At 39.2% G+C, this 24,331-nt stretch overlaps 1 protein-coding gene across 6 annotated transcripts in view; it reads left to right on the forward strand.

Moving 5' to 3' along the window:
• The window catches only part of IARS1 (isoleucyl-tRNA synthetase 1), an 83,558-nt gene that overhangs the window by 3,420 nt on the left and 55,807 nt on the right, over positions 1-24,331 (forward strand). For 4 of the 6 annotated variants that reach the window (XR_010148925.1, XR_010148926.1, XM_024345740.3 and 1 more), the window contains exons 2-14: positions 919-1,044; positions 2,064-2,220; positions 2,436-2,555; positions 3,728-3,810; positions 4,516-4,633; positions 9,475-9,622; positions 12,077-12,164; positions 12,440-12,500; positions 15,860-15,955; positions 18,719-18,841; positions 19,298-19,389; positions 20,390-20,488; positions 22,072-22,198. Coding sequence is in view for 4 of the 6 variants with exons in the window: in XM_016961133.4 (XP_016816622.2) it covers positions 919-1,044; positions 2,064-2,220; positions 2,436-2,555; positions 3,728-3,810; positions 4,516-4,633; positions 9,475-9,622; positions 12,077-12,164; positions 12,440-12,500; positions 15,860-15,955; positions 18,719-18,841; positions 19,298-19,389; positions 20,390-20,488; positions 22,072-22,198 (1,438 nt within the window). In the remaining 2 variants the exon portion in view is untranslated. The remainder of the gene's footprint in view (positions 1-918; positions 1,045-2,063; positions 2,221-2,435; positions 2,556-3,727; positions 3,811-4,515; positions 4,634-9,474; positions 9,623-12,076; positions 12,165-12,439; positions 12,501-15,859; positions 15,956-18,718; positions 18,842-19,297; positions 19,390-20,389; positions 20,489-22,071; positions 22,199-24,331) is intronic. The other 2 variants (XM_063788518.1, XM_063788519.1) reach the window with 1 other exon arrangement.

Consider the following 24,331-nt stretch of genomic DNA (forward strand, 5'->3'; position numbering starts at 1 on the left):
CGCAAATGGCCAATAAGCACGTGGAAAGATGCTCAGCATCATTAGTCCTTAGGGAAATGCAAATCAAAACCACAAGATACTACTTAACATCTCCTAGAATGACTGTAATTCAAAGATGGACAATAAGATGTGTTGGGTAGGATCTGAAGAAATTAGAATCCTCATTCACTGCTGAGGGAATGTAAAATAGTACAGTCACTTTGGAAAAATTTTGGCATTTTCTCAAAAAGTTAAATACAGAATTATCATGTGACCCAGAAATTCTACTTCTAGCTACAAACCCAAGATAAATGAAAACATAGATCCACACAAAATTTTGTACGTGAATGTTCATAGCAGCGTTATTCATAATAACCAAAAAGTGGAAACAATACAGGTATCCAAGAAATGATGAATGGATAAACAAAATGTGGCATATTCATGAAATGGAATACTATTCAGCTATCAAAAGTAATGAAGTATGAATACATATTACATCATGGATGAGCCTTGAAAACATGCTAGAGAAAGGAAACCAGATGCAATAGGCCACATATAGATGATTCATATAAATTTTCCCATTTATATGAAATGTCCAGAATATGTAAATCTGCAGGGACAGAAAGAAGATAAATCGTTGCCACTGGCTATGGAGAAGAAAGAATGGGGAGTGACTGCTAATGGTTTTGGGGTGTTTTGGTGGGGAGGGGAGGTTGAAAACGTTTTGAAATTAGGTATTACTAGTTATACTACCTTGTAAATATACTAAAAAGCCACTGAATTGTACACTTTTTACATTACACTATGTAAATTGTACATCAATAAAGCTATAATTTTTTAAAAGTATGGATAGTGTCATATACACCCATGTTAATAATATGGTACTCTGTTATTCCTAGATTTCTCTTTTGACAGTAATAAATTTGATTTCTTTTGCAGCAACAAAATGCTTCAACAAGTTCCAGAAAACATAAATTTTCCTGCTGAAGAAGAGAAAATCTTGGAGTTTTGGACTGAATTTAATTGTTTTCAGGAATGCTTAAAGCAATCAAAACATAAACCAAAGTATGTGAATTTTTTAGGTTAAGGTCCCTTAAGAATAGTCATTTCTTAGACTGAATTCCATTAAAGCAGATACTTTTTTTTTTTTTTTTTTTGAGATGGAGTCTCGCACTGTCATCCAGGCTGGAGGGCAGTGGTGCAATCTCTGCTCACTGCTACCTCTGCCTCCCGGATGCAAGTGATTCTCCTGCCTCAGCCTCCCGAGTAGCTGGGATTACAGGTGCCCGCCATCACACCAGCTAATTTTTGTGTTTTAGTAGAGACGGGGTTTCACCATGTTGCCCAGGCTGGTCTCGGACTCCTGACCTCAAGTGATCCACCCACCTCGGCCTCTCAAAGTGCTGGGATTACAAGTGTGAGCCATCACGCGCGGCCTAAAGCAGATACTCTTTATTAATCTTTCTATTCCCAGAATCCCCCAGCTCCCTATATAGTGGGTTCTCAGTAGTAGATATACATTGAATGAATGAGTTCTCAATTATTGGGGTAAATTTTGTTTCTTTAAAAGGTCATCTGAGTAAAATTTATATGTCATCCTCCGTGTCACCCTCTTTCCACCTTTATCTTCATCACCACCCTCATTTAGGCACTTACACCTAAGTACCCCATAGAAGGCTACTATAGTACTACCTGCCTTTAGTCCTCATTCACCTAAAAGACTAGTCCTTTAATCAGTGTTTTCATTATATGTCTCCTCTGGTCAAAAACTATGAGATAGGGGTTTATTGCCCTATTTTACTGATGAGATAACTCAAGATCAGGATAAATAATTTGCCTTATGTCATGGAACTAATAAATGAAAAATGGATAATCAAATGGAGGTCTCTGTAGCTCTACCACAATTGTAGCCTTTCTGAAGGCAGGACCACCAGTAAATATCAAATCAATTATGTCTGTCGGTTTCCTGATCTTGCTGCTTTTCTCCTTCTTGAAGACTCCACTATGACAAGAGCTATCTATAGAAAAATGCTTTAAATTTTGGCTGTTTTTAAATGGCTTGATATATTTTTATTACCTGTTAGATTTACCTTCTATGATGGTCCTCCTTTTGCAACTGGACTGCCTCACTATGGACATATACTTGCGGGTACAATTAAAGATATAGTTACAAGATATGCTCACCAGAGTGGGTTTCATGTTGACAGAAGATTTGGATGGGATTGCCATGGCTTACCTGTGGTATGTTTGAGTATCCAGCTTTATAATTTTCTGATTTTTTTTATAAGCATTAGATTTTGTCATATAATATGTTCAAGTATGATGAACGTTGACTGTCAGACCTTCTAGTTCATTTCTATAATATTTGTAGTTTGATTTGTTTTGTTTTCTAGAGTTGCATAGTTGCAGTTGTTTTCATAGGGCAGCGTGGTAACAGTCTTATCACAAATTTTCAGGAATATGAAATTGATAAGACACTGGGAATCAGAGGACCAGAGGATGTGGCCAAAATGGGGATTACAGAGTATAACAATCAGTGCCGAGCAATTGTGATGAGATATTCTGCTGAGTGGAAGGTATGTTGGGTTTTTTTCAGTAGAATGAACAGCAAATGTAGTTAGTAAATGGGCATTGAAATGGTTTATGGTCCCTTGTGCTTTTTTTATTAATTTATTTTTTGTAGAAAAAGTGTTAGCTTCCACCTTCAACCCTATTACTTAAACGGTTAGCTTAAACTGAACCATCTCTCTTCTGACTTCTGTGTGCTTAATTGGTCTAACTTACTTGCATGATCACCAATAGGGAAAAATTCTAGTAAGTATAACATGATATATAGGCCTTTTCTTTTTTTCTCAAATACTTTTTTCAATTTTTTTAACTTTTCATTTTGAAATAATTTGACTTATTAAACAATTGAAAAAGTAGTATGATGGGTTCCCCTATATCCTTCATCCATCTTTCCCAGCTGCTAACATCTTCGGTAACCATAATATTAATAGAATTTTCAAAAGCAGTTGCCCCATTAATTTTTATTTCTGACCAATCACATATTGCATTTGGTTGTCATGTCTTTTTAGTCTTCTTAAGTATGGAACATTTATTTAGTCCTTTGTATTTCATGGCCTTCTCACTTTTGAAGATTGCAGAACAGCTATTTTCTATAATGTCTCTCAATGTGTGAGGTTTCCTGATTTAATTTAGGTTATGCATTTTTGGTGACAATGCCGCAGAAGTGATGCTATGCCCTTCTCAATGCATTATATCAGGTGGCATGTGTTGTGGCTATGTCACATTGATGGTGATAACTTTGTTCACTTGGTTAAAGTGCTGTCAGCTTTCTGCTTTGTAAAGTTGTAGTTTTTCCTTTGTAATTAATAAGTATCTTGTGGGGAGATTCTTTCCAAATATTCTTTTTCTTGTCATACATTCACTTATTAATTTTAACATCCATGGATGGTTTTTGCCAGTAATAATTATGCCTGTGATATTTGCCAAGTGGTGGTTTTGGTAGACTTTTATAAATGAATATTTATACTTGTAAATAACATTTTGTGCATGTAGGATGAATGCCAAGAAAACTGGTTCTTAACCTTACATAATATGTTGTTGGCAGTATAGATTTACTTGTACCATTGATTATTCTGTTGTCCCAAAATTTTCATTTGTGATGACAATAGAAATAAACACACATTGATGTACAATTATAAATATCATTGTCTAATACTGTTCTAATATTAATATTTTAAAGTCTACTGTTAGCAGACTTGGCCGATGGATTGACTTTGACAATGACTATAAAACTCTGTATCCACAATTCATGGAATCAGTCTGGTAGGTTTATTTAAAATTGTAAATATGGTAAACATTCTAGAAATATTCTGTTGTATTGATAATTGGAAAAATGCACTAGCATGAATCAGTTTATTTTGAGTCCATCGTTATTTCTCTGAAAATCTTTGGGAACAGGTTTGTTTTTGAATGTAGAACTTTTATTTTTATTTTTTTGAGACTGAGTCTCGCTCAGTTGCCCAGGCTGGAGGGCAGTGGCACAGTCTTGGCTCACTGCAACCTCCGCCTCTCAGGTTCAAGTGATTCTTTTGCTTCAGCCTCCCAAGTAGCTGGGATTACAGGCGCCCGCCACCATGCTTGGCTAATTTTTGTCTTTTTAGTAGAGATGGGGTTTCACCTTGTTGGCCAGGGTGGTCTCGAACTTCTGACCTAGGTGATCCATCCACCTTGGTCTCTCAAAGTGCTGCGATTACAGACGTGAGCCACTGCGCCCAGCCTGCCAGTTGCTTTTCTTAATCAACATTATGTGTTAAACATCATTCGATATCAGTAGATATTAGCATTTTAATGTCTGCCTGATGTCTTACTATATTGATCTGTTATAATTTACCAGCCAGTCTCCCAATGAAAGACATTGTTTTTTCACTTATTTGGCAGACAGAAACTCTAAAAAGAAAATGGCATAAATGTTTGCATTTTCAGAAATAGAATTTTGTTCTGTAATTGTGAAACTCCATCTCTTACCAGGTGGGTCTTCAAACAACTCTATGATAAAGGCCTTGTTTATAGAGGTGTGAAAGTCATGCCCTTCTCTACGGCATGTAACACTCCACTTTCCAACTTCGAGTCACACCAGAATTATAAGGTACGTGAAATGTAGAGACATTATTCAGCATTGAGTTTTGTAGGTGGAAGCTGAGTAGTTATGATCACAGTAGGTATTCCCAAGTAGACCCGGTGTGGAATGTTGCCCACGACATCCACCACTTTGACCACTTCTTACTGAGTGCTGGAAATATTGCCAGTTAGTAACTAAGGCTCTGTTAAGATGAGGGATTTTTTTTCCACATTGGATTTATGATGTGTCTTAATGTGATAGGTTTTGCTTGTTTTGACCATATTTTTGTGCCTCTCTGTTGGGTTAACAAGTCCAGCTTTGACATACTTCCTGTAGTCATCGTTTCTTAAGGGTTGGGTAATTTTATGCCTTATCTGGGACCTCATGATATCATTTATTTGTTAACGGTATTTGGAAAAAAATTAATTTGAGATGCCAAATGGTATTATTTTTCCTCTGATGAAATAGAATCAGTTGTTGTTGTTGCTATGATTGAGGTGTTTAGACATGTTTGATGTTTACAGAGTGTATTGTTATACCATATCTAGACAGATATTATATACTAGTAAGTCTTCTGAAATGTGAACCATCTCTTCTCGTGTGTATACTGAGTTGTTTTCAGTTTTGAGAGTTTATCTGACCCTCTGTTTTTAAAGGATGTTGACTTGTTTGGAATTCTTGTTTCATGGCCTAGGTTTGAAAATTACATTAGTAAAATTTGCCTTTCAAAGCACGTTTTATTTATAGAATGCTTTCACATATCCTGTTTGATTGATTTTGTAAATCCTTGTAAGGCAGGTATGATGATTTCTATTATCTCCTTACCACCTCTCTGTGATTGTGCTCATGTTTGTATTTTTTTAGTAAAATATTTTAAGCACTTAACAATGTAGAGAATGATATGGTAAACACAAGGTTTCCAAGGCTTACCTTTGTCAAATCTTAATATATTGCTATATTTGGTTTTTGTTTGTTTGTTTGTTTGAGACGGAGTCTTGCTCTGTCGCCCAGGCTAGAGTGCAGTGGCACGATCTTGGCTCCCTGCAACCTCCACCTACCCGATTCAAGCAGTTCTTTGCCTCAGCCTCTGGAGTAGCTGGGGTTACAGGTGCCCACCACCACGCATTTTTAGTAGAGACAGGGTTTCACCATTTTGGCCAGGCTGGTCTTGAACTCCTGACCTTGCGATCCACCCACCTTGGCCTCCCAAAGTGTTGGAATTACAGTTGTGAGCCATTGCGCCCGGCCTGTTTGGTTGTTTTTTAAAACACTTGAATGTGGACAGTTTCAGGGACATGCAAAAGTAAAGAGAATGGTATAATTAATTTCTGTAGGCCCATTAAGGCCCCCAGCAACCAATGACTGGCTAATCTTGCCTCATTCATACACATATTCTTTCCCACTTTCCTTCCAATTCTGAAACAAATTCCAGATATCATATTATTTCATCAAGAAATAATCCAGTATAGATCTTTCATAAATAATCTTTATCTTCTTTAAACATTGCCATGTTAGCATTCGTTGTCACACCTTAAAAAGTCATCAGCAGTTACCTTTTTGTTGTTGTTGTTGTTTTTGAGATAGGGTCTCGCTATGTCACCCAGGCTAGAGTGCAGTGGCACGATCTCGGCTAACCACAGCCTTGACCTCCCGGGCTCAAGTGATCTCCCCTTTCAGCCCCCTGAGTAGCTGGGACTACAGGAACATACCACCATACCTGGCTAATTTATGTGTTTCTATAGGAATGGTTTCACCATGTTGCCTGGGCTGGTCTTGAACTCTTGGGCTCAAGCAGTCCACCCGCCTTGGCCTCCCAAAGTGCTGGGATTACAGGTGTCAGCCACTGCACCTAGCCACCTTTAATATTTTTTATTTTAATATTCTCAAATTATGTAATTCCTGAACATCATCAGTTCATATTTCTAATGGTTTAATCATTTCCCAAGGGGTTATATTTTATTTTTATTTATTTATTTTTTTAATCAGCATCTACCAAGACTTAAACACATGGTGACTGTTGTCTTTTAGGTCTTGTACACGTTTCAGTTGGTTATATAACAAGTAGTGGAATTATCGAGTCAGAGTATACTTTGTTTTAATTTTTATTTTTTTGAGACGGAGTCTCACTCTGATGCCCAGGCTGAAGTACAGTGGTGTGATCTTGGCTCATGCAACCTCCTCCCAGGTTCAAGCAATTCTCCTGCCTCAGCCTCCCGAGTAGCTGGGATTACGGGTGCCCGCCAGCATGCCCAGCTAAGTTTTGTATTTTTAGTAGAGACAGGGTTTCGCCATGTTGGCCAGGCTGGTCTTGAACTCCTTACCTCAGTTGATCCACCTGCCTCAGCCTCCCAAAGTGCTGGTCTTTTTACAGGCGTGAGCCACCACGCCCAGGTGAGTCACAGAGTATACTTAATTTTTAGTTCTAATACTGAGGTTGGGAAACTTTCCTCTGCAAATTAAATATTTTAGGCTTTTCAGGCAAAGTGTTCTCAATTTTGTCACCATTCTTAACTCACCCACTGCATGAAACAAGTGATGAGCCAGATTTGGCCCAGGGGCCATGGTTTGCTGACCTCTATTCTACGCGGTCTGTATATTGATTGTTAACCAAGGGTTTTTAAAATTTTTTTGACTTGACCAAGCACAGTGGCTCACACCTGAAATCCTCGCACTTTTGGAGGCCGACCTGGGCAACATGACAAAACCCCATCTCTACTAAAATTACAAAAATTAGCTGGGCGTGGTGGCGTGAACCTTTAGTTCCAACTACTCCACAGGCTGAAGTAAGAGAATGACATGAGCCCAGGAAGTTGAGGTTGCAGTGAGCCGAAAGTGTGCTACTGCACTCCAGCCTGGGTGACAGAGTTAGACTCTGTCTCAAAAAAAAAAAAAAAAAAAATATATATATATATATATATATATGTGTGTGTGTATGTATATATGTAAGTATACATATATATGTATTGGCTTAAAACTTTTATTTATTTATTTTTAGAGAAGGGATTTCAGTCTGTCACCTAGGCTGGAATGCAATGGTGCAAACACAGCTCACTGCAGCCTTGACCTCCTGGGTTCAAGTGATCCTCCAGCCTCACCCTCCTGAGCAGCTGAGTCCACAGATGTGCATCACCATGCCCAGAAAATTTTTTTATCTTTGTAGAGATGGGATCTCACCATATTGCCCCAGCTGGTCTCAAACTCCAGAGCTTGTGCGATCCTCCTGCCTCCCAAAGTGCCAGGATTATAGGCATGAGCCACCGTGCCCTGCCTAAAAAATTTTAATTTTTTACAAAAATTAGCTGGGCATGGTGGTGCACACCTGTAGTCCCAGCTATTCAGGAAACCGAGGCAGGAGAATGCTTGAACCCAGGAGGTGGGGGTTGCAGTGAGCTGAGATCACGTCACTGCACTCCAGCCTGGGTGACACAGTGAGATTCCATCTCAAAAAAAAAAGAAAAGAAAAAATTAATTTTGATGTAGTTTCAAACTCACAGAAAAGCGGAGAGTTCTTTATATCCTTCAACTAGATTCCCTAAATGTTAACCTTTTACCACATTTGCTTTATCCTTCTCTCTTTTTATGGGAGTGGGGCACAGTACCCTTTGAGAGTAAGTTGCAGGAATTATGGCCCTTTTCCTCTAAAAACTATATATTTCCTAAAATCAGTAACATTGTTTGAAATAACTGGAGTTAGAAAATTAACATTGATGCTGTATTACCTCATGTGTAGATCTTATTGGGTTCTGCTTGTCCCAGCAGTGTCCTTTATAGTTAACAAGAAAAAAAGAAGGAAAGAAAAACAAAAAAAGACCTACATTGTGTGCTTCATGCAGTGGTATGTCTCCAGCCTTCTTTAATCTTAAAGAGCTCTTTAGTCTCTTTATGCCTCATAATACTGACATATTTGAGGAGGTACAGGCCAATAGTAGTGTCTCTTATTTCAAGTTTGTCTGATGTTTTACATGTGACTAATGGCTCTCGTGTCACTTTATTTAAATTGCAGTTGGTTTTTGTTGGGGATTGATTTTTTTTTTCCTACCTTAGAGCTATTTATTTTTAAATCCTTGATATTTTTGTGTTGAAACATTTCTGTAAAGTTGGAGACAATCTTGTTCTTATTTAATGAGCTGAATTTATATGGGTCTGTTACAATTTCAAGTATGTGTTGCTTCAGTAGGATCTTTTTGGTATTTTGGGCAAAAAGATAACCATATTCCAGAACAGTTATCTTTTTGATCTAACTCTTGATGGACTTACAAAATAGATAATCATAATACTGAAACCTCCATCATATGTTCCTACTTAGACATTACTTTTAAAAGTTACCAGAGGCCAGGCATGGTGACTCAACGCCTGTAATCCCAGCACTTTGGGAGGCTGAGGTGGGAGGATCACCTGAGGTCAGGAGTTTGAGACCAGCCTAACCAACATGGAATAACCCCATCTCTACTAAAAATACAAAAATTAACCACGTGTGGTGGCACGCACCTATAATCCCAGCTACTCGGGAGGCTGAGGCACAAGAATCACTTGAACCCAGGAGGCAGGGGCTGCAGTGAGCCAAGATTGTACCACAGCACTCCAGCCTAGTGACACAGTGAGACTCCATCTAAAAAAAAAAAAAAAGTCACCAGGTGTCAAAAGACGTTATTTTTGTGACTACTAAGGTGATGATTAAAACATTTTTTAAAGTATTTAAAATTTTTTTTGCTTGGAATTTCTTGCTATTTTCTGTTTGTAAGTCTGTTAAGTGGTTTCTTCGGTTTACCCTGAAGATTTATTTTATTCCTCTTTAGGAGTAGTTCCTTTTTCTTAGGTGTCTGTTATTGTGGATTTCTAAAACAATACTTTACCTCAATTTATTTCAGGATGTTCAAGATCCTTCAGTATTTGTAACTTTCCCTTTGGAAGAAGATGAAACTGTATCTTTAGTTGCTTGGACAACCACTCCCTGGACTCTACCTAGTAACCTTGCTGTGTGTGTTAATCCAGAAATACAATATGTGAAAATTAAAGGTAAGTGGGAGGCTGGTTACTTATGATTAATGTGGATAAGATAATTTTATATTTTGGAAAATATGAAAGCTTACCTTTCTTTTTGCATGAAGAATAGAATTATTTGAAAAGAATCTGACTTAATTAGAAAAATAACTTTAAACATTTGTTTTCATTTCTAATTGAAAACTAACAAAACAAAATAGTACAGAGATATAAAAAGTAGAACATAAAATTTTCTTATAATTTCCAGTTTATAGTACATTTTTCCACACCATGCCCCTGTGACAGATGAAGAATCTAAGATTCAGCGATGTGGCATCACGTCATTACTAGTAATTGATACCAGAACTTGAGAACTTTTTGCGTTTCAAATGTCCACTGGTAGAGAGTTACCAGTCTCAACGAGGGCCTTTCCGAGATTTAAAAAGAAGATTGGTACTTTGTGAACAAATATACCTTCAGGTTTGGTAGTTTTGTGGCGGTAAAAGAAAAAGAGAAAAACTCATTGCCATGAAAAAAGCTATGGCACAGCTGCCGTGGAAGGCAGTGACATTTCTTCAAAAAGCTGAATGAGATTACACTATGGCCCAGCAATTTCACTTCTGAGTGTTTTCCCCAAAGAATTGAAAGCAGTCTTGAACAGTTACTTGTACACCCATGTTCATAGTAGCATTATTCACAGTAGTCAAAAGATAGAAGCAACCCAAGTGTCTATCATTGGATAAATGAATAAACCAAATAGGGTATTTACGTACAGTGGAATATTATTCAGCCTAAAAAAGAAAGGAAATTCTGATACAGGCTATGCCTTGAATGAACCTGGAGGACATTATGCTAATTAAAATGAGCCAGTCACCAAAAGACAGATACTACATGATTCTATTTATATGAGGTATCGAGAAGTGAACTTCAGAGAGCAAAGACTAGTAGAATGGTGGTTGACAGAGGCTGGGAGGGAAGGGGGAGTTATTGTTTAATGAGTACAGAGTTTCAGTATAAGAAAATGAAAAGGTTTAGGGTATTGATAATGGTAATGATTACACAACATTGTAGATGTATTTAATGCTGTGTAAGAATGGTTACCATGATTTTTAAAAATAGTTGTATTAAAACAGTCAACTTGATTGAACAATAGCTTGTGTTGGCAAGGGAAAAATATTGAGAAAGGAATGGGGAAAGATTGGGTGCCAGAAAAAAGGTACGGAGGGAGTTTTTATTTGTTCTTTTCTGGGAGCAAATAGGACTAAGAGTTGACCTACTGGAAAGCTGTTGGCCACAAAGAGGCCTGGCTCAGGTGTCTGCAGCTGCTTCTCCGGAGCAAGGACAGTCCCATCTGCACAATTTCCCTATGTCACTGGTGGGTCACTAGCCATTCTGTGGTGAGCTTGACAATCTCAGCAGCCATCTGACTGAGATCTCAAAACACATCACCCATCTACCTGTGTATAATTCTTGTGCTTGGCAGACTTTGTATCTGAGCTTTATCAGAAACTGTGGTCCCCACTTACAATGAAGTTCCTGTGAGGTCAGAGCTAGGGAGTGGCAACCTTATTCATAGCAGTTTTTCAATAAATTGGAAAGGCTTTTACAATGACCCATAAATACTCATTTTTCTTATGGTGAACTAAATATATGACATAGGCTCTAGTAAATCTCAGATGTGTAATAACATAGCTTATGATGAGAGTTTAAATTGGCCTAGATTTTCAGTATCAAAGTTTTAACTGTTCATACATTTGCTCCAGCTTTTCTTTTCCTAGGATGCCCCAGGTATCCTCCAGAAACACTTACAATAAGGGTACACAGATGCATCAAGGACATTCATCATCCCAGTGTTCATAGTAGTGAAAATTTGAAAGCAATTCAAGTGTCTGTCAACTTGTTAGAAATAATTCGTACCTCTATGAAATAGCGTCCCATAGAGCTCTTTAAAAGGATGAGAAAAGTCTGTATGTGCTAATACATGGAAGTATGTTGAGAGTATATTAAGTGAAAAGCTACAAAATCAGATAGAATATTACCTCAATTAGAAAAATAAAAAGAACTTACACATTTACGTATATGTTTGTTTGTATATACATAGAAAAATATCCGGATCCATAGACACCCAAACGAGAATGTCTGAGAGGGGGTGATATGTGGCACTTAATTTGTGAGCTACTTTGTCAATGTTATTTTTAAACATTGACATGTTTACCTTATGAAGGAAAAAATAAAGATTTACTTAAAATGGATATCTGAGCGATAAATAATAACTACCAACTGCCTAAGTGCATTTGATGTTTTTGTCATTTTCATGTTTGGGAAGCAGTATACCATAGTGTTCTTTGCAGTATTTCTCTGTGAGTACTGGGTACGGTAGAGGCACATGGTACAGGAGCTCCTCAGGACAAAAGTATGCTTGATGCATGTCTTTGGAATCAGCCAAGTTCAGAATATAACCCAAGTCCACGTTTTTCCTTTTTCTCGTAGATGTTGCCAGAGGACGATTACTCATTTTAATGGAAGCCAGATTGTCAGCCCTCTATAAATTGGAGAGTGACTATGAGATCCTTGAAAGGTGAATATTCAAATAGTTGCTCTGTGTTTGTGTGCATGTGTCTGTATGTGTGTCTTTAGTTTTAAAAAGAAATAAACTTTGTTATCCAAAAGCTTGCATTATTCAAATTTAGTTTTAAGTACTAATACTATACTAAGTACTTTGCAGTCACACATTACAGCATGAATGGCTAGGGCTAAGAAGCCAGTAAACCAGAGGGGAGTGGTAGCTTGATGTGGCTGCAGCCTCATATTTGATTTTAATCTAATTGTGAGTTTGCCTTTCTCCTTTTCTAGATTTCCTGGTGCCTATCTTAAAGGCAAGAAGTACAGGCCCCTGTTTGACTATTTCCTGAAGGTAAGCTTAGGGACCGCTACTGTGGGCGCTCTCCACAATCTGATTATTTGATAGCTGGGGTGTTGTGAGAAGTGGAATTGACATTACTTTTATGAGTGTACCTGAATCCAGAAAGTCTGCTTTAGTGCCAACAAAATTAAATTGTTTGTGTAGCTTTCTTGTCTTAGAGGATTTTTTTTTTTTTTTTTTTTTAAAAACAGGGTTTCCTCTGTCCCCCAGGCTGCAGTGCAGTGGCACAATCACAGCTCACTGCAACCTCGACCTCTTGGGCTCAAGTGATTCCCCTGCCCCGTCCCGAGTAGCTGGGACTACTGGCACACAGCACCACACTGGGCTAAGTTTTTAGTTTTTTGTAGAGACAGAATCTCGCTATGCTGCCCAGGCTGGTCTTGAACTCCTGGGATTGCAAGCATGAGCCACTGCACCTGGCTGGGATTTTTTGTTGTTGTTGTTTTTGAGATGGAGTGCAAATATCGTGCAATAGCGCGATCTTGGCTGACTGCAACCTCTGCCTCCCAGGTTCAAGCAATTCTCCTGCCTCAGCCTCCCGAGCAGCTGGGATTACAGGCATGCTGTAATTTTTGTACTCTTTAGTAGAGATGGGGTTTCACCATCTTGGCCAGGCTGGTTTTGAACTCCTGACCTTGTGAGCCACCGTGCCTGGCCAAGCTGGGATTTTTTTATTTGAATATTTTTCTCAAATTGTATGAGGAATCATTTTACATTTGATTGGATTTTTAGGTGTATATTTTTATTGCATGTAGTCTACATATCACCCAGGGTATTTATTGAGGTTTTTGTTTGTTTGTTTGTTTGTTTTGACAAAGTTAAGATAGTAATCACAGTAAAACATCATGTGGAAAGGTAAACACAATTTTATTTCAAGGAGGTTAGTGAGGCAGGTGTTTTAAATCTAGGCACCACGACAGAGCTCATACATTTAGCACCTTAGTTTCTTCAGAGTCATAAAGTTGTTTTAATAAGGTTTTATTTTCTGACAGTGGAGAATCCACAGCTACAGTTGCAAACCCTGTTGTCCCCACTCCCACACTCTCTCACTGAAAGAATAATGTCAAAGAGGAATTTCTCCGTCCTTATTTAAAGGTCTTGAAATGAGATAATGAGCAGACCTGGCCTTATGGTTATGTGGAAATAATAATCAACTGGACATATCACTTACGTCCCATCCCAGAAAAAAATGTTCGCTGAACCCTCAGTTGTTTCTGTTCCGTGTGGGGAAGAGTCTGGTTGATTAAGGAGACCTCTGTGGTTTGGGCCCTATCCATGGTGTGTCTGTTACCTGCCTTTTCACTTTTGTGCCTCTTGAGTGTTTTCCCACATTTCTCGTTGCCTACGTAATAGCCTTCTTCCTCCTCCCACGTTGCTGCCCAGTGGATTTCCATATGTTCTGCCCTCATCCCATTCCTCCCTACAGGCGTTAGTTATTTACCAGCATTTAGGACGTGCCCTCCCCAGTCGGTATGCGGCAGAGCTGCTTCTTGACCACATCCTCCCACATTACTTTAGACATATCCTTTATTCAGTCAAACTGGCTCTTCCCTTTCCTGCTTCCCTGCCTTTCTTTAATTAAGTTTTCCTACTGTCTTAAAAGTCTTTATTTTTTTCTTATGTTGATATCTGCTGAGTTAACTCACCCTTCAAGTCTGAACTCAGATGTCCTTTGAAAGTTTTCTGAAATGCATCTTTGGTTTCTCCCTTGGAAAAATGTCATTACTTCATTCCATTCTCCTGTCATATAGCTTAACATACTTTGTTTTATGTTGTATTTTTTTTATTATCTGAAATCTCTTCCACTGGATCAGTGACTCTTCACCTTTCTGAATCACAAAACCTATTGAGAACCCAAAAACTCAACCCACTGAAAGAATGCACATGGATACACTAGACAGGAACTTTAGGTTAAGTAGAGGTCTGTCTGGAATATGCACTTGGTACGTATTAAGTTGAATAACACCTACTCATTAAACAAGCTTCTTAAACTACCTGAAACCTTCGGTGACTTTAGGCAAGTACTATAAATCGTTTGACCCAGGACGGAATCATCTGATGTTCACTGAAATATACCTGTTGTGAAATATCGAGGGAAGCTGAGTCAGCGGACACTGCCTGTGGAGCAGCGCTGCTGCTCCTGGTGGTTGGTATCTACTGACCTGGGTGGAAGCAGCCCAGCCATGGCCTGGGTAGGCCCAAAGTAGACCCTGAGAGACAAGATGCAGTGACTTTGTCTATACTGCTTCTAAGTATAGAACATGTAACTAAGTATACATGTAATTCTAAGGACCCATGTATTCTGTCTTTCTGTTTAAACTATCAAAGTTTTAGCACCTATCATACTATAACTTCTAAAATGTTTCAAGGTGATTTAGGTTACAACAATTAAAATTTTATGGTTATTTTTCAAGTTTAGTTTTAAGTTCCAAAGAAACCGAGTGCTGTGATGTAATTGAGAATAACATTGTATTTGCAACCAGAAGACCTGTTCCATGTCCTGGCTTCATCATTGCTGGTTGTGTGATTTGGATAAGACTAAGTTTAATCTTTGTTCTGAGTTTGCTCATCTGTGAAATGCAAATACAGCCAGAATATTTTTAAGACATGGGACTACTAATAGCTTGTTCACAGAATTATAGGAGTTAAATGTGAAAATCACTTGTGAAAATACTTTTTACCAATGCAAAAAGGAAGGACATCAAAGGGCCAGTTTGGCAGAAACAAGGGTTTGTGGAAAGAAATGTAAAAAGATGAAAGTAGAGTAGGTCTGTTAGCATTATATGTATTAACATGATGATATTGCTGTTGCAAAGAAAATGAAATTGAACACATTTCCCCTGAGTATTAAGGTGGTGGAGTACCTGTAAGTAGAACTTACTACTCGTGGCTCCCACCTGTTCCTTTCAAGATTTGCCTTTATGACTGAATAACTTGAGCTGAGTCGAAAGGAGAAAGAGAAGCAAAACATATGCAGTGATTGAAAATGTACCAGGAAGTGAACAATTTAGGGAGCATGCTTTCTGAGACTGTATCCTAAACTGCATAGGGACAAAAAGCTGGGGGAGGGAGAACTAATGAAAAACACATTTGTAACCAAGGAAATTAGAAATTTTTATCTGCCATTCTCCAGATAATTATTTCGTTTATAAGTGGTAACTTTTTATTTATGGGAAAAATGTATTGAATTAGCATGTTTCTTCCCAGCCTGCATTATTCTTTCTTTTCTATTTCTGAAAATAATTTTACCCATTAAAAGCATTTTCAGGTTCTTAGGAAAAACTGTTACAAAGTTAACGTTGTAACACAGTAATGTTTCATCCCTGAAGCCTGCTGTCCTTTCTTTCCAGTGTAAAGAGAATGGCGCTTTCACTGTGCTTGTTGACAACTATGTGAAGGAAGAAGAAGGCACAGGGGTTGTCCACCAAGCTCCTTACTTCGGTGCTGTGAGTAGCATAAGTCTGGCAAATGTATTTGAGTATGTCGGTAGCCACTTTTCATAGATGCGGAGTCCTGTGTCTCATCATGTTGGGTTACCAGGTTGGCCTCTTTTCTGGCTCACTGCCTGCAAGATGGCTTGTAAAATTTGCATCTGCAATTCCCTTTCATCCTAAGCTGATTTCTGGAAAGAGTGGGCCAAATCCAGTAAACTCTTTTTGGTGTGTAGTTCCGTGAGTTTTGACAGGTATCTAGAGACGTGCAGGTGCCTCAGCCACCAAGATACAGACCATTCCCATCACCTCTGCTGTGTTCTTAATTAAATGTTCAGAAGGGGGAATCTGACCTCTCCCCTCAAAACAGTACTCTACAGTTAATTTTATATTTTGACTAGAATAATTTTTCTAAAAACACATTCCTTTTTATGTAATTTGTGTATGAATAAAAACAGAATAACATAAAGGCACATGCTTTACAGTAAACCACCTCTCACCTTAAATTATGGCACTGCCACTAACGGGCAGTTCCTGGGTAAGTTGCCTGGCCTATCTGGACTTCTTTTGCCTCCTCTGTAGCATGGTGTAGCACGGTGTAGCACCTACATACACATTCCTCTAGGCTTGATCGTTTTGTCAGTGAGAGGGATTGGAAATGTGACTTTGTTCTAAAAGGCAGTGGCAGTAGTCTGCCCTCATCTGCCATTTTGCTTTCATGCTTAATCTCTGGGATTTTTTACTTTTATAGATGTAGAGGGTACGGGTGCAATTTTTTTACATTGATATGTTGTATAGTAGTAAAATCTGGGCGTTTAGTGTAACCATCACTTGAATTTTTATTATGGAAATCTTGAAACGTACACAGAAGAAAATATGATAATACATTCTTTTTTTCACATCATCCAGCTGCATTAACTCTCAATGTTTTGGCAATCTCTCATTTTCTTCCTCTGTACAGTAGCACACTTTTTTATTTTGGCTGGAGGATTTAAAAGCAAATCCTCATCCTCATGTCTTTTGTGTCTAAGTAATTCTAGCTGCATCTCTGACTGATAAGGACTTTTATTTTCAGTATAAATATCCAATAAAGTCAGCAATTCCTTAATAATCACCTAATACCTGGTCCATTTTGATGGAAGGAAGCATTCTTGATAATACTACTTAAGAGTTTTAGGAACTAGTCAAATATTGTTCATAATCATTTTAGGGTCAATTAACTGGTATGGTTACCCCACTGTTAGTAGATAATAAAAAGGTAACTTCTTGGTTTTGAATTGTAGTGTAGGGTTTTTTTTTTTTTTTTTTTTTTTTGAGATGGGAGTCTCACTCTGTCACCCAGGCTGGAGTGCAGTGGCAGGATCTCGGCTCACTGCAATCTCCGTCTCCTGGGTTCAAGCGATTCTCCTGCCTCAGCCTCCTGAGGTTTTCTTTTTTAAATGTGGGTGTTTGTCATTAACTCTAGAGTTATATCTCATATATCTATTCTCAATGCTGTGCATGTTAATGTTATAGAAGATTCATTCTTTAAACTATAGCCTTTAACACTATTTGGTAAATTTTTTTTTGTCTGTTTGTTTGAGACAGAGTCTCCCTCTGTTGCCCAGGCTGTAGTGCAATGGTGCAATCTTGGCTCACGGCAACCTCTGCCTCCCAGGTTCAAGCGATTCTCCTGCCTCAGCCTGCCAAGTAGCTGGGATTATAGACACCTGCCACCATGCCTGGCTTATTTTTTGTAAATTTAGTAGAGACAGGGTTTCACCATGTTGGCCAGGCTGGTCTCAAACTTCTGACCTCAGGTGATCTGACCGCCTTGGCCTCCCAAAGTGCTGGGGTTACAGCCGTGAGCCACTGCACCCAGCCTTGGTAAACATTTTCTGAGAGGCCTTCCGTTGCACTTGTCTTCACCAGGCAAGGGTAGTGTTTGATCTCCGCAGAGTCTGTGCACTTGTGCGTCATCCTGTTGAACATCACTGGTTCTGGATGCATTCAGGAATGCTGCTCTTAGCTTAATGCACTGGGTAAAGTTACTTGCTCCACACTCAGTGGTTCAAATTGCTGCACTTAGGGGCTTTTCCTGTCTACCCACATGACACCACACCAGTCAGCCTCAGCACAGGGAGAGGTGAACACAGATCCAGGTGGAAGCATGTCAGCTTTCCAGCTTGTCTTGGAGTCAACCCAGAGTGTGGTTTCACCAACATAAGGCAATCTCTTTAATTTTATATTTAGGCATCATAACACAGTGATGAAGACTATAGACTCTGGAGCCAGGCTGTTTGGTTTTGAATCCTAGCATTGCTGCTTCATAGCTGAGTTACTTCTTGGTACCTCGACTTTCCTATCTGTAAAATAGGAAATTTTTGGTTTTTCAGATGTGTGTGCTGCAGTTATAAATCAAATTTGATTTAGTTTTAAAACATTCCTGTGTGGCTGCTCTGCTTATGGAGTAGCCATTCTTTATTGCTTTACTTTCTTAATTCCTTTCACTTAAAAAATTGATGTATGTCATCTGTCTTCTCATTTAGTGGATACTCTGCTACATATGGAGGTCTGGGAAATAATATTTGAGAAGACTAGACTGGGTGACCTAACCCCTGTCCAACTGTGAGGGTCTGATTCTCCGAATGGTCTTGAGTTACCTTCAGTTTACAGGACAAAGTTGATGACATGTATATGTTACAATATAGAACAATTATCTTGGGAATCTATTATTACCTCATGCTCACACCCATACATAGACTGTTTTATTCTTCCCTCTCTTTTGCCTTTTCTCAGGAGGACTATCGGGTCTGTATGGACTTTAACATTATTCGGAAAGACTCACTCCCCGTTTGCCCTGTGGATGCTTCAGGCTGCTTCACAACGGAGGTGACAGATTTCGCAGGACAGTACGTGAAGGTCTGTAATCCATATAGCATAGAAGGGTGTCTGTTACTTCTGATTAGTCTCTATCATCATTTATAATTGTATTGTAATTCTTCTAGGAAGCTGTTTTTATTTGGTTTTGTCATCGCATGAAATCCGTAAAGACAGATGTTATCAGTTACGTTCAGAGGGTCTCATATCTTTAGAGGGTGCATGCTGAAATTTCATGGAGAAAGATCAGAAAAACTCCAGTGCATGCCTCCTGAAGCACCTTTGTGACCTTGGGGTTGTCATTTCAGATCGAAAAACTTTATGACTTTAAATGTTGTGGAATGTACTTGAAAATTACTTAAAGTTAGTGACTAAAAATAATAAATAATATTTGTTATTTGTCCCTTTTATTCATAACAAGGTATCAGATTCTAGTAATATATTGTTCCTAAGTATTATAGTATGTTTTAATGGCTAAATTTTAATTTTTTTTAATAGGATGCTGACAAAAGTATCATCAGGACTTTGAAGGAACAAGGCCGACTTCTGGTTGCCACCACCTTCACTCACAGCTACCCTTTTTGCTGGAGGTCAGAAGAAACAAAGACTGTGTTGTAGCTAGAGCTTCCAGTCTGTGCTTACACTTACTATATGTGCCCATTCCATCTTATTTGTGGTGCTCATCTCACTTGTATCCTTTAGAGTTGGTTTGGGAAGCCACCTTCTTACTTCATTTTTAGGAGAGTTGGGTTTTTTGGTTTTTTGTTGTTGTTGTTTTGGGATAGGGTCTCACTCTGACGCCCAGGCTGGAATGCAGTGGTGCAATCACAGCTCACTGCACCCTCCGCCTCCCCGGCTTAAGCAATCCTCCCACCTTAGCTTCTGGAGTAGCTGGAACTATGTAGGTGGTGCCATCACACCCGGCTCATTTTTGCATTTCTTATAGAAATGAGGTTTCGCCATGTTGTCCAGGCTGGTCTCAAACTACTGGGCTCAAATAATCCTCCCACCTTGTCCTCCCAAAGTGCTGAGATTACAGGCATGAGCCACAGCGCCTGGTCTAGGAGAGTTTTATGAATGGCTAAAAATGTTGCTTTCCTAAGGAACTGTGAGAGAAAAATAGACCTGTACAAATCTGTTTTGTATTGTGGCCACATTTTTTTTAGGATGAGAAGCATCTCTAAAATTTTGTAATAGAGTTTATTGAAAAATTTAATATGATTTTAACCTTTAATATAAGACCATGCTGTAAAAGTATGGGTGAAAATGAAATGTTCAGTTGCATCGTGTTTGGTTTCCACATTGCCTCTTCTGTGTTGAAGTTGAAGTTGACATTGTTTCTTAGATAATTGTCACTAGCAGAACTATTTTTTTCTACTCTTGTTCTTGTATTAGTTTTCGCCTTTCTTACTATTGTGGAAAGATATGACCAATTTTGAAGTCTTAGATGTTTTTATCTATAATAAAAAGGAATATTAGCAGAAGGCCAAGTAAGTGATGATGCTGTCAATAAGACATGAAAAGTCAGTCTTACCGTAGTGCCTACTAGTCTCAGCCTGAGCAGCTATGTGTGTGTTTCTGCTTCCCCAGATCAGACACTCCTCTAATTTACAAAGCAGTGCCCAGCTGGTTTGTGCGAGTGGAGAACATGGTGGACCAGCTCCTAAGGAACAATGACCTGTGCTACTGGTGAGCAGTAAGATGTGTTTCTTCATAGTGTCTTTTGTCATGTGGTTAGTAAGTATGGTTTACACTTCCCCCAAGTTGTAATTTTAATAACCCATCTTTTATTGGGTATTGTAATAGCTATCTTTTCTTCTGTGTGTTTAGGAGCACAAAATAATTCAAATAATGTTACAGAACAGAAGTAACATCCTTCTTGTGATAAAGTATGTAAGGGAGTATTTTTCTTTTTAAACTCATTGGAAATGATAAACCACCATTTATTCGATTTATGGAATGAAATGACCTTGGAAAAATATGGCTGTACTGCCAGAGTTTGCTAGCCTTCAATAATAGTCATTTTCAGAGTAAACATTATTTTCAGATATACCTGCAAAAGCCATTTGTACTTACTCTTGTCGGTCCTGCAGTGGATGATGTACCCTGTGCTTGGCTGTATGGATAAGCTCCAAGCACAGAAGCCTTTGCTTTCCACAGCTGATATGTGTCCTGCAGGTGATAGCCCAAGAAGTATCATTTCAGCCTCTGGGTACAAAATGAAACAAGGCTTGAACCTGTGTATTTCAGATGAATGTTTTTCACTACAAGTTTGAAAAGTAATCACCACTCTTACTTCTCACAAGGACCCAACTAGACTCTAGAAAACTGTATTTGAGTTTAGGAGAATGGGGAGAATCTCAGGGCAGCAAAGGAAATAGTTATAAACTGTAGCTTTCTAATATTTCTTAGCAGAGTGGTCCTGATTTCTCAAAAGACAGCTTTTCATTTTTAGAGCTAGTAAGCTAATTAGTTCCCCTAATGTGTAAGATACTAGATATAGAATATTAGTAAGATAGCCTCGAGGGGGTGCAGGCATATAAACTGATCTTTGAAGTACAGGGCAGTAACTGCAGTGCCCAAGAGAAGAAGGGGAGGTCTGGTAGCCTACCCTGACTCAGCCTTGTGCTTGAAAAGGATTTCTGCAAAGCTGAACCTCAAGGAATAAAGAGTACTGGGAGTGGGAGGGATGCAAGAGGATGGATGCAGAGGGGAGAGAAGCTGCGTGTCAGAGGGCAGGCAGGCTGCGTGTCAGAGGGCAGGCATGGGCAAAGCCAGTTAAGTGAGAAGGATTCTAGGGAACTTGCCTCATTGCCAGAGCCTGAAATTCAAGACCAAGGATGACCAGAGAGGTGACTATAGAGAGGGCTGCTAGAGCAGCTACCAATCCCCTGGCCTGTTGGCCTTTGCTTAATGAGTTCAGAAAAACTGCTATGGTGAGGATAATGTGAAGACTAGAGTTGTATGGGATGAGGCTGGCTAAAGCTAAGGTGACTGGTTAGAGGTATGTGGCAGCTGTACTCCAGTTGAAGAGGAGGACATGGGAGGCCTGTGTGCTGTGGGGTAATCTATTGGATGTAGGTCATTGATGGCAGCATAAACTGTTGTGTGTGCTATGCTGTCCATTTAGAAGACATTCTCTTTGCAGTGAGCGCCACGTTTCCAGAGTGTTTGGTCCACAAAGCGTTATACAAAGGCTCCTGTGGGTATTATTTACATGTTGAATTTTTCCATATTTTTATGTGATTGGTTATGTGATCTGTTTATTGCAGGGTCCCAGAGTTGGTACGAGAAAAACGATTTGGAAATTGGCTGAAAGATGCACGTGACTGGACAATTTCCAGAAACAGATACTGGGGCACCCCCATCCCACTGTGGGTCAGCGATGACTTTGAGGAGGTGAGGCGGGGCAGTATTTCCTTGTGTTGATTTTTGCTAAAGCATTTTGTTCATGAAATCTGAATGTGGTTTAAAAGAATAGGGTGTTTTTTTCTTTGCCCCTTTCTTATTTCATCTTTTTTCCTCTTTATTCCTTTCTAGAATCATGACATAAGATAATCTGTTTCTGGGGTTTTTAACTTTTTTTCCTTGAATTAAATACAATTTATGAAACTTTCCTCTGTAAAAATAAAAGGATACAGTTTTCTCAGGGAAATACACACTTTAAATGTTTTTTTTGTGTGTTTCCCCGATGTCTTTTCTTCCCCCTACATTAAGGTATACTATTAGCTTATGGTTAAACTGACTTTATAGATGATGAAAAAAGAAAACTTGAAAAGAAATTTACCAAAGCATTACAGACCTTTAACTTCTAAAATCAAATGAATAAGAGGATATGTGTAGATATATAGATGTATGTGGATATACTATGTCCTCACTTAATGTCATACAGAGGTTCTTGATAACTGACTTTAGGCTGGGTGTGATGGCTCCCACATGTAATCGCAGCACTTAGGGAGGCCAAGGCAGGAGGATCGCTTGAGACCAGATATTTGAGACCAGCCTAGGCAACATAATGAGGTTCCATCTCTACAAAAATGTTTGTTAAATTAGACAGGCATGGTGGTGCACGCCACTTAGTTCCAGCTACTGGGACCTCTCAATGACATTAGGCGAGGACTTACTATACAGATAGATCTGTGTGTTTGGCCTTCTGTCCAAAGCTGACAGCACTGTTGCAGTGACGAGCAGCAGCACCCTGGGGACCTTGGTGAATCTCCCATAGGGACCTGAAAGGCAACAGTGAAGTAGCTGAATCAGAAGACTTTTCAGGACTGAACAGGAAGGGCAGAGAAAGAGGCCGGCAGTGTTCACTAGGATCAGAAGCTCCCTGGGTGAGAACGCACAGCAGTTCCTACTGGTGTGGCCCTTGTCAGATGATCCCTCCATTCTGAGTGCCCCAGCTAGCCCCATCTCTCAGCTCTTTACCTGGATATAATCCTAGCATCCTGTGGCTTTGTCTGATTGCTTTAATCGGGTCCAAGCATAATATAGTCATGCACCATATAATGTCATTCAGTCAATGACAGACCGCATATACGACAGTGGTCCCACAAGATTATGATACCATATGGTTACTGTGCCTTTTCTGTGTTTTGTAATGTTTAGAAACTCAAATACTTCCTGTTTTAGTCTGTTTAGTGTAGCTACAAAGGAATACCTGAGGCTGGATAATTTATAAAGAAAAGTAGTTTATTTGGCTTATGATTCTGGATGACTGGAAAGTTGAAGACTAGACATCTGCATCTGGGGAGGACCTCAGGCTACATCCACTTATGATGGAAGGCTGGACAGGAGCCAGAGTATGCAGAAATCACATGGCAAAAGAAGAAACGGGCGGTGGGGTGGGGGCAGGCTCTTTTCAACAGTCAGCTCTCACAGGAGCTAATAGAGAACTAACTCACTGCAGAAGGAGAGCATTGGTCTGTTCACGAGGGATCCACCCTGTAACCCAGACGCCTCCCATCGGGCTCCATCTGTCAATACTGCCACACTGGGGATTAAATTTCAACTTGAGGTTTGCTGGGGACAAACCATATGAAAACTAGAGCATTTACCATTGTGTTACAGTTGCCTGCAGAATTCAGCACAGCCACATGCTGTACAGGTTTGTAGCTTAGAAGTAATAGGCTCCACCATATAGCCTAGCTGTGTTTTAGGCCATCCCATCTAGGTCTGTGATGTTTGCCTAAGGAAATCACCCTAACAATGCATTTCTCAGAATGTATTCCCACCATTAAGCACTGTATGACTATAATTTAGCTCTAGCTTTTTCTTGGGAAGATTCTAGATTAATGAGCCAGATTCAGGTGCCAGGAGGAAACTAAAATGCCTTAGAGAAATAATCTAAGATGTTTCACTTATGCCAGTTACTTTGACAATTTGCACATAATAAACCCTTAATATCCATTGAGAGTATGGCTATGAATGTTTAAGATTCTCTCTAGGTAGGGACTCCCTCTGATACTGGGGTGGAAACAGAGGAGCAGTGTCAACCCTGGCCTCTTCAGAGACTAAGAGTAGGCTGTGTCT

The sequence above is a fragment of the Pan troglodytes genome, chromosome 11, assembly GCF_028858775.2.
Source record: "Pan troglodytes isolate AG18354 chromosome 11, NHGRI_mPanTro3-v2.0_pri, whole genome shotgun sequence".
Taxonomy (NCBI): domain Eukaryota; kingdom Metazoa; phylum Chordata; class Mammalia; order Primates; family Hominidae; genus Pan; species Pan troglodytes.